The sequence below is a fragment of the Rhinolophus sinicus genome, chromosome 5 (genome assembly GCF_057876585.1).
Source record: "Rhinolophus sinicus isolate RSI-liver-muscle chromosome 5, RSI-T2T, whole genome shotgun sequence".
NCBI lineage: Eukaryota > Metazoa > Chordata > Mammalia > Chiroptera > Rhinolophidae > Rhinolophus > Rhinolophus sinicus.
In genome coordinates, this window is record NC_142505.1 from 96,277,900 (window position 1) to 96,296,295 (window position 18,396).

At 34.9% G+C, this 18,396-nt stretch overlaps 1 protein-coding gene across 1 annotated transcript; it reads left to right on the plus strand.

Moving 5' to 3' along the window:
- The first annotated feature begins 73 nt into the window (after positions 1 to 73).
- UBLCP1 (ubiquitin like domain containing CTD phosphatase 1) lies at positions 74 to 17,250 on the plus strand. The gene is made up of 11 exons (XM_019740564.3): positions 74 to 211; positions 2,469 to 2,666; positions 3,471 to 3,562; positions 3,959 to 4,044; positions 4,130 to 4,245; positions 5,120 to 5,218; positions 7,040 to 7,077; positions 7,595 to 7,693; positions 10,112 to 10,228; positions 14,706 to 14,833; positions 16,155 to 17,250. Exons 2-11 carry the CDS (start codon positions 2,513 to 2,515, stop codon positions 16,180 to 16,182), a joined length of 957 nt encoding a protein of 318 aa, XP_019596123.1. The 5' UTR covers positions 74 to 211; positions 2,469 to 2,512; the 3' UTR covers positions 16,183 to 17,250.
- The last annotated feature ends 1,146 nt before the right edge of the window (positions 17,251 to 18,396 follow it).

Here is an 18,396-nt window from a genome sequence, read left to right on the forward strand (position 1 = left end):
TCGCCGTGAGCGGACCCCTGGCAGCAGCTCGCTAGGATTACTAGCCGAAGAGAAACAACGGAAGCAACTGTTCACCATCCACCGCGTTTCCGCTTCAAACTCTGACTTCCGGTTCGTCAGCCGGTTCCGGTCCTTGATTTCACTTCCGGTCGCCTTCCGTTCCGCTGCAGCCGGTTCTACGTCCGCTGCTGCCGGGGCCGCCGTACTCCAGGTGAGGGGACTCGGGGCACCCCGGCGTGCCGCCCGCGAGACACCGATGGCCCGGAGGACAGCAGCGTTGCTGTCCTCGGGAACCTTCCCTGCCGCCGGCCGCGGCGGGCTGGGGGCTGCTAGTGGGCGCCGCGGGCCGCGTCTGCCCTGGGCGGCCGCCCAGGCCTCCGGCCCTGACTCGCTGGCTGCGGGGGCCGCCGCCCTGGCATCCGGCCTCTGGCGTAGATCGAGGGCTTCCCGCACCCCAGGAGGCTCAGCGTCCCCAAACTTCATTCCGCCCTCTTCCGGGCTTTGAGCATCTCTCCCCCTCACTCTCGCTATTGAAGACACCCGGACCCTCATGGGTTTTGGGGTCAGTACTTGCTCTCTCGGCTGTTCCATGCCAGTCACTTCCCACAGCGCTTGCCTCTGCACTACGACTCAGTTGCTGCTGCTGTGTAGGCGTTGACAGTAATGCTTCTTCACACACCCTTTACTAGGCTTGTTGAAAAGTTAACCCCCTGCCCTCAATTCCCAACATGTGCACGTTTGCTGCCGTGACTTTCATATTTCCGCCTGTGCTACTGTTCAGTTGTGTGATCTTAGGCAAGTTGGTTTACTTCTTTTTGAGTTTTCTAATCTGCTTAATAATATTAAAACGATCACAATTTGACTCAAAAGGTCCATTTGGCTTTTTCTTGAGGATCATGCATTTGTAAGAGCAAGTTCTCTAAAATGGAATGCGTTGCCCTAAAGTAACACTTTATTTAAATTTTTGTTAGGTTGGTGCCAAATTAATTGCGGTTTAAAAGGTTAAAAATTTGCAAAAACTGCGATTACTTTGGCACCAACCTAATAGTACAGCAGGTTGTAAACATAAGAGAGTAAATATAAGTGAGTTTATGGTCCTCTCCTAACAGACATGTTGAAGACACCTTACGTTTCCAGATGATTTTTGCATATGAAGATTCAGAAGTAGCCTTCTTTCTTGCAGTTGGTTGTAATGAGTGCAATTAAAGGTTTCAATAAATAAGTGACAGCATTTGGAAATACCGGTGCTTTGAGATTAGAAAATCCACTTCTCTGGCCTGTGGGGGTAACAAACTAATGAAACTGGTAGAAAGCTTTATGGGGGAAAAGACCTACATGCTGTTGTCGATGAGAATAGTAGCTGCTACATCATCTTTGTGCGCTAATATCTGCCTGTGAGTTTTGTATTTGTTGATTTTTTTATTTTTTATTTTTATTTTTTTGTTTTAAGGAAGGCGCAGCTCACAGCGGCCCATGCGGGGATCAAACCGGCAAGCTTGGTGCTACCAGCACCACTGCTCTAACCAACTGAGCTAACCCGGGACACCTCCCCTTTTTTTTTTAATCTTTGATGTCTTAACTCCTGTAGGTCCAACTCAAGAGAGACAGTTGTATAGGGAAAAATCATGAGAGTTAGTCAGAAGACCTGTTCTGTTACCAGCTGTGAGCCCATGAACACATTACATAACCTCTCTGAACTCCCATTTCCTTAATTATAAAATAGAATAATTTTTCTCAAACCTTTTAAATGAGATTATCTATGTAAAAACTCCAATTTATTAAATAGGAAACAAATAATGGCCATTTACGGTTTAGCGCAGTGCCTGGAACACTTACAGTTTTTTAAAAATTGTATTTAACCAATACTTACAATGCTTACTGTGTGCCACATACTGTGTGACTTATAAATATGAACTAATTTAATCTTCATAAGAGCCCTGAGGTGTAGTTAGTATTATCATCCCTATTTTGCAGATGAGAAAGCCTAGGCACTAGAGAGGCAAGTTGCTTCCCAAAGTCAAATAGTTGATAAATGGGAGCGTTGGGATCTGAATCCAAATAATCTGGCTCTAGAGTTTGTGCTCTTAACAACTCACCACACTACCTCTCAAGTGTTAAGTGAACAGTGGTTCATCATGGAGAAACTTTGCCTGTAGCATAAACCTGATCAAAAGAGAAGGAGGGATAGGTAGCTCATTATTGCAGCTTTCCAATTGCACAGAGAAAATCTGATAGGATATTAGAAAGGAGTAACTCTAAGCCAAAAACTGGGAGGGTGGAGGAATTTTAACGAGTCCTAATAACTTTTGGCGTTCTGGTAACATTACTGTAAGAAAATCCTGTTTCTCTACTATCAAATTGTAAAATAGAACTCAAACTGTACAGCTTATAAAACTTAAGTTACAGGTTTGGATACATCTTTGATATATTTCTTTTAACTTGTTTATTTGTATATACCTTCCTTCTAGGTATTCTGTTCTGAACAAAAGCTGCTTCAACATATGTTTCAAGGATGGCTCTCCCTATTATCGTGAAATGGGGCGGACAGGAATATTCAGTGACCACACTTTCAGAGGATGACACTGTACTAGATCTCAAACAGTTTCTCAAGACCCTTACAGGAGTGCTACCAGAACGACAAAAGTTGCTTGGACTTAAAGTTAAAGGTAATTCTCACCTCACCTCAAATTTTTTGCATTGATATGAATCTTTATATTAGCTGTTAACTATTTTCCTTAATAAGTCTTTCCCCGTGGCAATTTCTTTGGTAGGGATCTTCATAAAAATGTTTTGATACAAGTAAGAATGTTAAAGATTACTTGAAAATACCACCATAATTAAGATTACTTTTGATTCCTCTGATAGTTGGTGTTTGCTTGTTAAACACACTTAGCACAGGAGTCCCAGGTAAAACACTAAGTTTTGACAACTACCTTTTAGCACAGCATTTTCATTACAGCTTGGGCCTTGTACTCTTCCCAAATTTTCTTTTCTGTTTTGAAAGTAATGATGATTTAAAATGATGATAGCAATTATAGGCAGTGTTTGTACCTAGTCTAGAAGGGACTTTCATGGTGTCTATGTTTGTCATATTATTGAAGGGTGAGTTTTGAGTAGCATTCAGTGTACAGTTATCTTAGGCATGCAATTTTTAAGACATTCTAAAAAATAGTTATCTTTGAACAAGACAAAACACGAATTTATTTTGTTTAGTTAGTTGAATAAAGGTGTTCCTTAAGACGGACTTGGGGGGAATAAATCAAACCTTGTATTAGTTGGTACTTCTTAGTGTGTTAGAAATTGCTAATTCAGCACTAACCGTTTGTGAAGAAAACAAAACAAAACAAATGAAAAAGAACATCTGCTGTGGAACCTGTACCGAACCTTTGAATGTTAGGGTTTTGTGTAATGGGATAGTGAAACCAGCACCTGAACTTTAGTGAGAAAACAGTCATTTGCTTGTATTGTAGGCAAACCTGCAGAAAATGATGTTAAGCTTGGAGCTCTCAAACTGAAACCAAATACTAAAATCATGATGATGGGAACTCGTGAGGAGAGCTTGGTAAATGTTTACTTTTGTTACCATTTGTCCCTTTGAAGATATGATGATTTATATTACACTTCTGTATCATAGTTTTAATTGTGGCAAAACTTTCAGTTTAGCAGTCAATGAAAATAAAAGCTGCACAGTGAACATGGTATTAACTCAGCAGAAAACAAATATTGGGGAATTTGTTATATAGTATATAGTTAGCTATAAGGATAGTAGTAGTGCAAATGATCCAATTTAACATGGTAAATATGCCCAGTGAACATATATAACAAATTATAAAATGTGGAAATTTTCCCACAGTGTGTGCTTGAAAGACTCTTGAACTCTCTCATTTGCTTTTTATACTATGCATGTGTTTCTTATGTTAAGATAATATGGTAAAACAAAACTTTTTCATCTTCATAGGAAGATGTCTTAGGTCCCCCTCCTGACAATGATGATGTTGTCAATGACTTTGATATTGAAGATGAAGTAGTTGAAGTAGAAAATAGGTAAGTGCTTTTTTCAATATCAAAGGATATTGGTCGTAATGTGAGGAGAAGTAAGTATTTCATCTGATTTCATTTTTTACATTAGGGAAGAAAACCTACTGAAAATTTCTCGCAGAGTAAAAGAGTACAAAGTGGAAATTTTGAATCCTCCCAGGGAAGGGAAAAAGCTTTTGGTACTAGATGTGGATTATACGTTATTTGGTAAGTCGGCTTAAATTGCGTTTCATCTTCTGTTATCCACAACGTTTTTTCCTTTTGTTTATTTTTTTCCTTGCAATATGAAATATTTGAAAGCTTTTCTTATTATTACAAAAGTAAATTATTCATTGTAGAAAATACAGGTAAGAATAAAAAGAAGTCATCTGTAATCTCAAGAGCCAAAGATGACCACTCTTACATTTTTGTGTGTGTCTTCCAGGGTCTGTTTGTATGTATGTACTTTTTACTTTTACTTAATGACACAGTGAACATTTTCTCAGTCATTTAATATTATGCATTGTGAATTAAATATATAGTGTGGTTACACAGAATTCTAGTTTATGGGTGCATCATAATTTAATCAAGTCATTCTCTATTGATTAACGTTTAAATGTTTATGAGGATGATTTAAAAATCATTTTTGATCTTTTATCCTAAACTTTAAGTGCATGTCATAAATTAATATACACTTTTTTAAAAATTTGATTATAAATTAATTGGGCCTGTCATTTTGGTGACATCGATTCTGTCTGAAAGGTGAATGGCTAAAAGTGAGTATAAATGGGTCTGATTTGTTTTTCATATCATAAAGTAACATCTACACTTTTAGAGACTAGATGAGAAAAAAATTTACACTTTACTGTATAAGCCTGAATTCTAGCTATGGCTCTTCACAAACTGAACAAAATTGATCAATTAAAGGGGGATCACAAGGATATTAAATTTTGCGCTTTGAAGACATCTCTGTCAGCCAATGTAATTCAATCTGAAGTAACTTACATTTGAGAGTTTATATTACATTTCCTAAGTTGAATTGATATTAGGTACTTGTCCACTATAATAAACTAATAATCATCTATGACTGATTTTCTTTTAGACCATAGGTCTTGTGCAGAGACGGGGGTAGAATTAATGCGGCCGTATCTTCATGAATTCCTAACATCTGCATATGAGGATTATGACATTGTTATTTGGTGTAAGCTATATATTTTTTTGTTTAGATTTCCATGGAAATAAGGTTGTTTCTTATATTATTGTGCATTATAAAATACGGCTTAAAATGACCTGTGTTTAAATAGGATACATTTTTTCATTTGTTACAGCAAATTTCTAATGAAGCATGTTTGACTATCTTGCACATAATTTTGCCAAGTACCACTGAAATAGCTAAACATAGGAAGAGAGTAGAATATGGTGTCAAAATAAAAATGGCCTTATTTTCATAAGACCACCTGGATTTAGGAACTTTTCTATCTGATCTTTGATGCTTCGGGATATTGTTGCTTTCTCCTTTCTTCATAACTCTAGTCTGAAAACACTTGGAGAAAGAAAGGTATTTTCAAAAATCACAGTGATGTGGTTCTTGAGCAATAAAGGCAATATGAATTTACTTAAGGAAAATTAATAACTGGACTAAAGCAGTGTTAAATACATACATAATTTTCTGGTTTGTAAGACATGGAGAAGAGAGCTTCCTAGGAAACAAATTTTTGTTCAGCAACTCGGACATCTGATGTGACATTTGGGAAAAAAGTTTATCCTCTAAATGTATTAAAGTAGACTTAGAAATTTAGAGAACTTTTTACAATCATGTTTAAAATAAGTTATGTTTGTAAATTATGATACTTCATGGTAATATGTTAAAAAAGGGCGCCTCATTTTGGAGCTAAATAGACTTATGGTTTTGATTCTGGCTCTGTCTTTACTTTGTGACACTGGACAGGTCAGTTAATCTCTCTGAACTTTAGCTTCCTCATTTGAGAAATGAAGATAAATAAACCTATATTTACAAGGTAGTTATAAGAATAAAAACATCTGTAGAGTACCTAGTACCATGTCTGGCATATAATAGTCACTTATGAATTAGAAACCCTTTTTATTAGCTGTGACTCTTGTTTTTCTGAAAATCATAGGCCCAAAATATATACTGAATTTAAAAATTGTGTATTTCCCTTCTCATGATTGTTGTTATTGTAATATATAAGTCTCTAAAATTTTAGTTCAGCTGGGCAATTTTGCATAGAAGGTGATTCATTTGGGTTGTGTGTGTGTGCTAAAGATTTTCATTTTGAGCATGCAGCTACCTCTATTACCCTTAAAAAATACACACACATACATACTTTAAATAATTGAACTCCTTTTTCCCGTCTTAAACATTTTGCTTGATAATATCTATTTGGTTTAGTCTAATTTGAGTCCAGGAGGTCACATAAAGCTGAGGGTTGAATTTTAATTATCAGTGGTCTCAAAACTGGTTGGTTTGACAATGAGCAGATACATAATATAGATACAGTTGATGAATTCAGTTGTCTCAGACTCCTGTTAAAAGCTGCTAGACTCCGTGAGCACTGGGTTTGCTGAGCCTGGCAAAATTCATGGGCCTCGCTACTCTTCAACAGTAACCTTTGACACATGACATTGATCTGTGTATATTGACATATATACCTATGCATTCACTGGAGAGAATCAAATGGGGATTCAGACACCCTAAATATAAGTTTAGAACTGATAGAATAGTTATCAGGGCTGTTTTAAATTTCTGAAGTTCTTTTGAGCATTGATTACCAGTATTTTTTTAGGTAAAAGTGGTTAAAATTTTTTTCTGTCTTGACGACACACTAAAATAAGTTTATTTTTATAAATACTTAAAGTTGCCATAAATATGTTAGGAATTATTTGTGATACATTTAAACTTTTAGTCTTGCTTGGAAAACTTAACTAATTTGTTTATACAGAAGAAAGATTCTTAAAATAAGATTCAAGCTTTTCATATGTCTTGTCATTCTTCATGTTTTAGCTGCAACAAATATGAAGTGGATTGAAGCTAAAATGAAAGTAAGTGTTAGAAAACAATCCATTTAAGAAGGTTTTGAAACTGCATTTCTCTTTTTACAAGTTACTAATTGAATTAATTTCATTCTCATTGGAGTGTACTTAGTAGGTAAATAAATAACAGTATCATGAGTTAGGGGTGTGTGTAAAGTCTGTTTAGTGGTGGATTGTATTGAATACCTGTGTCCTTTTCAAGAAAAAGTACAGCCAAGCTCCCCTCCTCTTTCCCCCCATTTTACAATAAGGCTTTCATTTCCTTCTTTTGTTCTGGTATGTGATACTTTGAGTGATGCTCTTCTCAAATAGTGAATTGGGAAGTAATCTGTTTCTAGTTTATTTTCTTTGGACTGCCACTTATTGACTTAGCTAAATGGAGCTGAAATACTTGCCAGTTGTTAAGCAAGAGGTGGTGACCAGGTGGTGTAGAAAGTTGGCATTGTGGAAAACTGTAGCTGGAATATTCAGAAAGCATGGATTTTTGCATGCTGTATTTTAACCATGTGACTGTTTGTACTTATAGGAGCTGGGAGTGAGCACAAATGCAAATTACAAGATTACCTTCATGTTGGACAGTGCTGCTATGATAACAGTGCATACCCCAAGGAGAGGACTAATCGATGTAGGTACTCAGTTTACTTTTATTTAAAGACTTGTTTGTTTTCTCATGTGCTCTTTGTATTTGTGTTATGGAAGAAGTTACAGAAAGTTAGAAATACACCTGAGTGGATAGTAAAGTAGCAGTAGAGTTTTGACATAGGAAGATAGATGTATTTAAGGTTAAGAGATTTGAAATTTAGTTTTCTCCGATTTGAATTTTAACGATAAAATTAAGGATCTGGAGGCAGGAAAGATCAAGAAACGTCATGAATAATTGCCCCATGATGATGGCAGCACAGTATTGCTAAAAGACAGAGTAGGTGAGGAAAAATACTGAATGTCATCAAGGAAGATGCTAGAAATAAACCAAAACATACTTGCTCTACCCTATACGAAACTGATAAATAGAAATAGATACATCGTAATGCATATCCTATGGGGTGACGTAGTATGTGAAGCCCTAGCAAAGAGCAACAAGAACCATCAGAAAAAAGGGTTGGGCTAAAAGATTACGGTTCTTTACTTTGTTTACTCGTCAAGTAACTAATCATGTTATTGAACTACTATCCGAAGGCCCTGTGACAGGCACTGTTGGGAATAAATTGATAAGAAGACATGGCCCGTGCCTTTTGGAAACAAACTAATAGAAATTGGAGAAAACACACTAGGAAAGCTTAGGGGAGACTATATCAAAATTGTCAGAAACATAACTAGAACTGTTTAAGTGCTAGTTATGAACAAACGGAGATTTGTTCAATAAAGGAAATTTTTGTTCATCCATATAATGGGATGCACCTAACTCATATGATATAGTAGAATATTTAGTGTTTTAAAAAATTTTTTATGTTACATCATTAAAGTGAAAAGTATTTTAGAGAACAGTATTGTTAGAGAATAGTTCTTAACCTTTGTTTGGTTCAGGGTTCCCCTTAGCTTAACAAAAGATCTGTGAACTCTCAGAGGCTGCTGCTGTTTATAAAAAAGACTGAAGGTAAATAATTTTATCAGAATATCTAGTTGTTACCTTTGGCACTGAGTGGATTATAGGTAATTTAAAATTTTCCTCTGTGCTTTCCTGTGTTTTCAATTTTTTTCTACAGTCAGCAATATTACTTCTCTAATTGAGAACAAAGTAGTCCATGTTTGGGGAACAAATAGTGCTTGACCTATTATAAATATAGTGACAGCACTATTAAAGGGGACGTAGGATTGCTAACCCTGGGTGTCACAAAGCTATTGTCATATTTCTTAAGACTTTATGTTAGCTAAGAAAACCGAGAATCTGGCTTATTGTGTCAGCTCCCATATATTTGTTTTCAAGTATTTGGGTGGTTTGTTTCAGTAGTAAACAAGTAGTACAAACAAATTCAGGCAAATAAAATTTTACTAGAATTAAAATATTTCAGTGACATTCTTTTCTGTTGCTAGGACACAGAAAAAAATAGGCTTTCTTCATATTAAAATAAATTATAGAAGGAGAAGAAGAAAACATTTTTAAATGACAACTCTTATCACTATTTACTTACTACCATTTAATCGCACATAATTATTACCATATAATCTCACATTACCATAAATGAGACTTCTTCCTGCCTTCAGCAAAAAAGTGCTTTCTCTACTAAAAATTAACTTATTTAAAAAAATGTTCTGAATGTGTAAGTGCATTCACATGATTCAAAATAGAAATAAAGTACACAATGATAACTCTTCCTCCACTTCAGCTCTCCAGCCACTTACCACTCCTACCTACAGGAACTCACTATTATTTCCTGTGTGGTTTTACAGACTTTATATATAATAAGTACCAAAAGATATGACTGTATAAGGAATTATCTTTTTGAAGGCTCATTTTAAGAATTCAGAAATAAAAGCAAGAATTTACAAATTATCTTGCTTTTGAAGGTCAGCAATCAAATGCCCTAGAAATTATGTACCTATGCCACCGAATTAAAGACAAAATCAATTTTTCCTCCACAAAATATTTAAATTCTGTATTCAAAGTGCCAGGTACATTGTCGGTCACTAAGGTTTCTAGTTTTGAAAACAGACCACATGTGACCCTCACGCTCTGAGGGGACGTCCCATGTGTTAGCCCAGGAGGTCATGTGACTGCTCAGCAGAAACCTAAACAATTACTTTAGATTCTTACATTTTAAATTAAATAACTAACTTTTCCTTTGACCCCAAATCTTCATGTTAAAATAATGAAAGGTCTTATAATGAGGTTTACTTCCGTTAGACATGACCAGAGCTTTCAGAAGTGAACATTTTGAGATACAGCATGCTTTAAAGTCTGTTGACACGGCCAGCCATGTCTGTCTGACAGAGGAACACGCTGGCATAGTTAGTTCTGCAAGGCATTTCATTTGCAGTATCTCTGCTTTTAAGAAAAGATGAACTACTGATAAAATTTGAGTTATATCTAAACTTTTATTCTAAGGTAAAGCCTCTTGGTGTTATATGGGGAAAGTTCTCGGAGTTTTACAGTAAAAAAAACACCATTATGTTTGATGACATAGGAAGAAATTTTCTAATGAACCCACAGAATGGACTAAAGGTAAGATACAGTTTCATTTCCTATGCTCACATAATCTGGAATATGTGGTATAACTTGAGCACTGTTGAATTTTGAAAGTTTTGGAAGTACTATATTCTTATGGTCACAGGCAAGAAAAGCTTAAGCATTTAGAAAAATGTATATAAAATTGAATTCTTATCTCCTTGGTTAGCCATCTCATCCAGGTGCTTTATTTTTAATAAGCTCTGTGGAGCACCATGAGCTTCTTGATTGTTGACTTTTACCATCTAAAGTGAAAACAGACATTAGGGATACAAATCTTGGAATCTCCGATATTCTAGTTAGCTGGCAGTAAGGGTTTTTGTTTTTGTTTTAAACTGAAACTAAGAAAAGGTTTTTGAAAATTCATACAAGGTAAGTGGAGCGCTTAGAATTATAAAATGCCAGAGCTAGAAGGAACTTCAGTCATCTTACCTACCTTCTTAACGTGATAGAAACAATCTGAGGATCAGAAAGTCCAAAATCGTGTATATAACTGGTTAGTGATAGAATCTGAGTTAGAATCTAAGCGACTTGGTTCCTAGGCCAGTGGTGATCTTAGCATGAAGTCCCTTGCAGCCTTTGTAAGTGTGAGAGAGACATGTATTCCTGGTAGCATTGTAAAAATGGTAAGAGAGAAATTTGAAACTTACGATTTCTGGTACCTATATTTTCCTTGTCGTTGGGTACAATGTGAAGATGGAAAAGATACCGTGTTTCTCTGAAAATAAGACTGGGTCTTACATTAATTTTTACTCCAAAAGACACATTAGGACTTATGTTCAGGGGATGTCATCCTGAAAAATCATGCTAGTGCTTATTTTCCAGTTAGGTCTTATTTTCGGGGAAACACCGTAGCTCTGTATTATGGTACTAAGGCATATGGAGTCTCCATCTGAAGTGGAAACGCTGACATTAAGGTATTTTTATTCTGAGTCCTGAACTTTTCCACAAGCTGGGTTCTTGATAACTTTAAACGATAAGAGAGAAAAACTTGAAGAAGGTGCATTTTTTTAAGCTTTCCTTACAGACCGTTGATGTGTTCTTTGGTGTACAATGGGGGTAGTTTAGGCACAGAATGCTACTCTAGGAAGTGTAAGAAGGTGTTGACTTGGAAGAAAGTACTTGGAGTAGATGGGTGGTTATGTCACCCTTTACAAATGGTTTCTGTTTGAGGCTTTGGAAGAAATGCTTTTCCTGAGTGTGGTTTACCAGGCATAAGGTACAAAAGTAAGTTCTTCATTCTTGAGAAAAGATTCAGTTGATCTGAACTCAATTCTCTATGAAACTAGTGATTATTACCTGTATTGGAAAGCCATGATATTCAAGAAACGATTTTTAAAAAATGTTTTAAACTAAGATATAATGTTAGTTTCAGGTGTCCAACATGATTTGATATTTGTATATATTGTGAAATGATCACTGCAATAAGTCTAGTTAACATCTCTCGCCACACATGGTTACAGAATTTTTTTCTTGTGATGAGAACTTTTAAGATCTACTTTCTTAACAATTTTCAAATATGCAATACAGTATTAACTGTTGTTGGCATGCTATACATTACATCCCCATGACTTACTTATTTTATAACTGGAAGTTTGTACCTTTTGACATCTTTCACTCATATCTCTCACCCCCACACCTGCCTCTGGCAGCCTCCAATTTGTTCTTTGTATCTATGAGTTAGCTTGGTTTATTTTATTTTATTTTTTTATTCCACATATAAGTGAGACGGAATGATTTTTGAGAAGAGCTTTAACTTTAAAAAATATGTATAATCATTAGTTTCTTGTGTGTTTAGAAGAAACTTTATTTTTCCAGCCAAAATTTGGGCCCTCCTCATCTTTGAATAGAGAGATGATGATAGAAATTTCTAGTTCTTCATGTTACTTTAGAGAAAGTTTTGGGTGTGTGTGTGTTTTTTAAACTGGAGTACTCAGAATTGCTGAAGGAATTCCTACAAATTCATAAGTCTCCACCCCACCAAATTGTAATGCAAACGAGGTATTTTTAAGGATTGCATAGGTAGTCTCTCATATCTCCTTTTGAAAAGCTCTTTTAAGAAGGTAGTTATTAATGATCTGCCCACACTGACATAGAAGCGATTTTGAAATTGATACTCTGAAATACTGTGTTTTATCCCAGTTTCATAATGCTCTTTGTAGAAATCTCAAAAAAGATTTCACAGAGACATTAAACATAAGACTGCTTATTTAAAAAAATAGTTTCCAATGTAAGCTTGCTAATCTTAAGGTTTGAAATATAATATGGAAGGCATTGTGAATTATGACTATAGTGTACTGAACTAAAAGAACTTGAGTTTTGGTCATGGGTGAATCAATTGGTATTTTGATGACTTCATTTTTATTATCTATACAAGGAAATGATGATGTAAGAGAATGCAGGAAATCTAGACATTCTTAAGTTCCTAAAAATGTTTCTTTGATGTAGCAAGAATGGTCATATACCCTGATAGGGGCACTTAGATCATTTTTGAAAAATGTTACAGTAAGCAGTGATGATACTGGAACAAGTGAAGTCAGATGAATAATAGATTTTTTTCCACTTAACTAGTTTTATTAACTTTTAGACTCAGACTCATTGCAGTAGTGTAGTTTTTTTTTGTTTAATCGTGCTTAAGACCAAATGTTTAGAAAGTAAAAGGGACTTAGCAGGGCCTTGGGTTGAAAATCTTATTTACCAGCCACTGATTGTACTTTCTCTTTTGGTATAAATCCCTTCCTGCTTTTAAACTTGGAATCACTTTGGTACATTTTATATTAGTAGTTTAAAAGTTAACATGTTGCCTTTACAATCTTTAGTTCAATGCAGGAATACTTTGAAACATTACAGTGTTCCAGGAAACCCCCCTCACTACATTGTAACATCATGCCTCTTTACTCACAGCTCCAGGGGCTTGCTCTCCCCCACAGTCACTGCTGCTGCTGTGAACCAGAGCTACCTGTTTGGAAATAGGATCTCCTACCAGCGCTTGCTTCTGTGCAGACTCAGACAGCTCTTATTGGTGCCATTAAAGCTGCCGCAGCCCAGCTGACTGACGGCTGTGGAGGTCCCTGGCACCAAGCTGTTCTGATGCGAGTAGAACGTAGGGGAAACTTTATTCTGTTCAAGCTGGGGTGTGTTTTTTCAATGACAGAGAAAATTATATTTGAAAAAATTTAAAACATTCCCTACTCTTGATAGATACAGTATGGATTCCTTTGGGCTCATTGTTCTCATGAAGTGATAATGATTGAATATTAATCTTTTTCAGTGCTATTGCTATGTAAAATCAGTAAAGACCAGTGTGCATTTTCTCCAAATCATAATGATATATTAGTACTTTACTAAGTATTATTGATTCAGTCCTTACATGTGTGTTTCAGGAATACATGGGATGTTTAAAAAATATTTTTTATAATGGAAAAATCCAAATCTGAACAGAACTATGTAGAATTGTATAACCCCCATGTATACATCATCCAGTTTAAACAACTTTTTAATTCACGGATGATTATGTTAGTTCTATACCCTACCTACTTCCTTCTCTAAGCAAATTCCAGGCATACCATTTCATTTAATATTAATTTAAAAATTTTAAAAGACTATCTTGAGTTGTATAAAGATATTTGAGTTGATGTCTTTAAAAAAGCTAAACTTTTTATTGGAGCTGTAACATAAAGAACAGTGCATAAAATTTATAGTTTAGCAAATTGTGATAAATATAACACACATAACTGCCACCCAAGATATAATATCCCTTACTAATTATAGTTCTCCCCCGTCTACCATCCTGACTTTTATATTTTTAAAATGAGCCATAAAGTATATCAACCATAAAATACGTGTATGTCAACCTTAAAAATTTGGAAAATATTACTGTTCCTTTTGTGGGAAAACTATTGTATAATTAAAAGCAATGTTATGGAGACTTTAATAATAAGTGCTTATGATAAAATATGAGAGAAAGTGGGTTATATAAATATCATGATATCTTAGCTATATAAAAGTTTCATAGAAAAATACTGAAATGAAAATCACCACTGTTAAAATTTATCTTTCCTGTTAGATCAAGCTTGTATTTGGGTTAACTTTTTATGAGTGAAGTGACAAGAATAAAAGTATTCAATTAGTAAGAAGCATCTGGATTGATAGAAAGGGGAAAAGTCTAAGCAGTTTTGCAAAGAACAGAAGCCACATAGGGTTCAAGTGCTCTAAGAAAGCTGGTGTTGTCAGGTTCAGACTGAAAAGATAACATAAGGTAAGTCAAGTGGAAGAGCTGTCCGCTTGTACTATAAACATTATACCATGCCTGTCAGTTTATTAAACTGAGATAACATAAAAGTAACTTTTAGTATTGACATCCTTGGTGGTATTTTAATCTCATTAATTCTAATTTAAATAATAGAGTAGTATGGATTTATACTAGTTTCTTCATTGCAATGTCAAATGTTGGGTAATGTTTGTTTCCTTATAGATAAGGCCTTTTATGAAAGCGCACCTAAATCGAGATAAAGACAAAGAACTTTTAAAATTAACTCAATACCTCAAGGAGATAGCAAAATTAGATGATTTTTTGGATCTAAATCACAAATATTGGGAAAGGTAAGTGCTAATTGCTTACTCATTTCCTCTTTCCATTAATGAATGGAAAAATTGTCTGATGACTCTGGTATACACATAACTCTTCATTTTTATTTAAAGTTGGTAAATCCTAAAACTATTTTCTAGTCTTGTAACATCTCCCCCAAAAGTATTTTTCCTTTTTGTCTTAACCTCTAACTTGTTCATAAACTTCTAGTGGGGAGGACTTGAGGAGTGGCACATTTGTGGTGTTACCTGTAAATTATTTTGTGACATTAGGTAGGTCACTCTTTTACGAATCCTATGCGAATGTAATCTCAGGATAAAATAAAATACACTGAAATTTTTCCTGTTAAAAATTAATCAACAAGTAACTTCTCTGTATAGCAGAAAAGTTAGAAAACTTTATTCTACTGGAAGAACAATTACCTATGATTTTCCTTTCCAAAGATAACCACTATTGCCATCTAGGTTTATAGTTTTCTAGTCTTTTCTAAGCATAAACATATGCAGAAATCTACATATAGACTGTATACAAACATCAAGATTTTGAGGCAAGGAGAAACCTCTAGAGAAGTGAACAGGATTATTATGTACTATAAGTAATTTTTTGGAATTAGATCTTTAAAGACCTGATTCCACTAATACAGCAACAGAAAAAAACTGTTCATGTAATAACACATTAGGAAGATAAGGTAGGCATTTTTATCCCTATCTCCAAACTGCAGATGTAACTAAGTAATAGATAAAAATGCCACAAAAGGAGTAAAGTTTGCATTGTCAAAACTTGTCCAGGTGTTCTGATTTTGAGAACTCTTTCCTCAATCCCATACCACTGAGGATAATAAATTCATAAATGTGAGGAGTAGAGATTTTTAAAATTTTAATTTAGTGGTAGCTTCCTATAACATAATATGAAGAAAATTATTTTCTTTGCTTAGTAAATTAATGTCTTTGCATCTTTACACTCTAGATCAGAGTCTTTTAGCCTCTTTGGCCCATCTTCATGCAAGAAAAATAGATGTTTAATGGAGTTGAGGGTTTTTTTTTTTTTGAAATTACAGTGTTAGTTAATATTACAATGTAATTGCTTAACCTCTTTTTGCCTGTAAAATAGAAAATCAGTTCTAATAGAAAACTTATAGCGCTGTCGTGAGAATGAGATGAATTAATACACGTACTCAGGACAGTGCTTGGCACATAAGCAGTCAGGAGATGTTAGTGATTGTTATTACTCATCTTGAAAAGTTTTGTTTTTAAACTACTTTCCTTTGGGAGGTGAGTTCGATTGTTATCGTGAATTTAGCACATGGCTTAGGTATCTTTGTTTTATTTCTTGCAGGTATCTCTCAAAGAAGCAAGGACAGTAGTTACATGTTATACTGACAGTTATTGAAGACACTTGACATCCATGAACTTCTTGCTTTTATGCTAGAAATCATTATAATAGTGCTGGACACTGAAGCAAATACCAAACTGCTTATACTTGGTCTTCCAGTTTTTTGTAAATTTAATTTTATATTTTTTGAAGATCATAGCAATATGCTAAAAAAACAAACAAACAAAAAAAAAAACTTCCCCCCCCATGTGAATATACTGTTATTCTTGAAAAATATTTTCTCCAGCATTGAGTATTGAGTTTTTTTTCCCCACACACACACAAAAAATGGACAAAAATGTATACTCAACCATGTCATTTTGTGACTTTGGAAATAAGTTATGTCTTATGTTTTTTGCCTCATTGTTGTATTGTCTGATGAAATCTTAAGACCAAACCCATCTTGAAACTACTGCTTTTCCTTTTAAAACCAAAAAATATTTTTTGAATAAGGAACTTATTTGGTATGCTTAAAATCACCAAGAATGTTTTATTCACTTGTCATAGAACCAGTTTCTCTTGTTAATCCATTATTTACATCTCTAAATTCTGAGCTGTCTCAGTTTGGTCTGTATGTGTTAGTGTTCTTTGAGTAAAACTGGAAAATTTCAGCTGTGATACAGATATGTCATAGTATGAAAAATAGAAAAGACTAAAGAATAAAACTAAAGAACAAGAGTATGTTTCTTTTTGGTGGCTAAGTAGAAGCACTTCTGCCTAAAACGATTGTCATAAAAGCAGTTAAAGACAATACATCTTAAAATGGGACATACCACTGATTCAGCCCTAAAAAGCATGAGCAGAAAAGTTTTGTTTTGTTCCAGCTATGTCTTGTCTAAGCGCAAACACTGTTTCAGTGACAATATCTGGCCATAAGCTTAAAAAAATTTGCAATGCTTAAGCCTGCAGATATGTAATGTGACCACTGTTTTGTGTTGACAGTATTGCTTTATACAGTTCTTGTATTTGAAAGGAATCTGATCCTTTCAAAGGAACGTGGTGTATATTGTTCTTACGGGACTATTTCAGTGGTGTAAATAATAAATACCTTTTCTTAAAACATTGGTTATCTGCTTTATGTTACCCCAAATATTTTGCCTCTGTTGGAATCAGAAAACAAACATTATGTCTAGGCAAGGACGTCTTGAAAAAAATTAAATGTGTGTGGTTTTAAAAGTGTGTATTTCATGATTCATGCATTCAGAATTGGTCTTAGCAACTAATTAGCTATGTTAAATTATTTAATTCTACTAAGCATGTTTTCAGAAAGAGAAACTATTTTCTTTGTGACAGGTTATAAGATACAATGCTGCAGACTTGGAGAACCCTTAAATAATTAAAATGATTCAGTTAAAATGGTTTCTTAATTATGAGGCTAAATTTAAATATTTAAGGATAGAATATTCATTTCACAGGTACATTTCCTACTGTAAAAAGCAGCTTATTATTACAGAGTGGGTATGGAAAAGGCTTCATCTTTTTAAGAGAACGTCACACAAAACTATTTACATAGTTCAAGCAAGAGCAGAGTTAAATCAATATAAAATACAAAAATTAGCAAGCCTCAGGAAGCTAAGTAGGATTTTTAAAAAACATTTTCTGCCATTAGGTGGTGCCCAAACCGAAGATTATTAGCCAGTGTGCTAAAGAAAGCAATTCTGAGAGAACGTGGTCGTTATCCCCTTATTGAGATCACATGTGTTTATGTGATTAATACATTCATGGAGCATGGAAGTTTGGGTTTGTCTTTTGCATCTCACGACTTATTGAAATATATACTGATACATATGTATTAATTTTCTATGTATGTGGCACACAATAGTCAAGAGATGATGTAATTCAGATGCATATTCTGATGAAACAAGTTATTTTTATGACCCAGTAGTTACCCCTTATCCGTGGTTTTGAGTAGCGTGACGAAGTCTCGCGAGGCCTGCATCATCCCGTCGTGGATGTGAATGAGGGCTTCTTGCCCCTTAGTCACTTAGTAGCCATCTTGGTTATCAGGTCAACTGTGGTCTCACAGCGCTTGTGTCCCAGTAACCCCTATTTTACTTAATAATGGCCTCAAAGTGCAAGAATAGTGATGCTAGTAATTTTGACACGCCAAATGGAAGCCGTAAAGTGCTTCCTGTAAGTAAAAAGGTGAAAATCCTGGACTTAATAAGGAAAGCAAAAAAACCCATAGCCTGAGGTTGCCAAGATT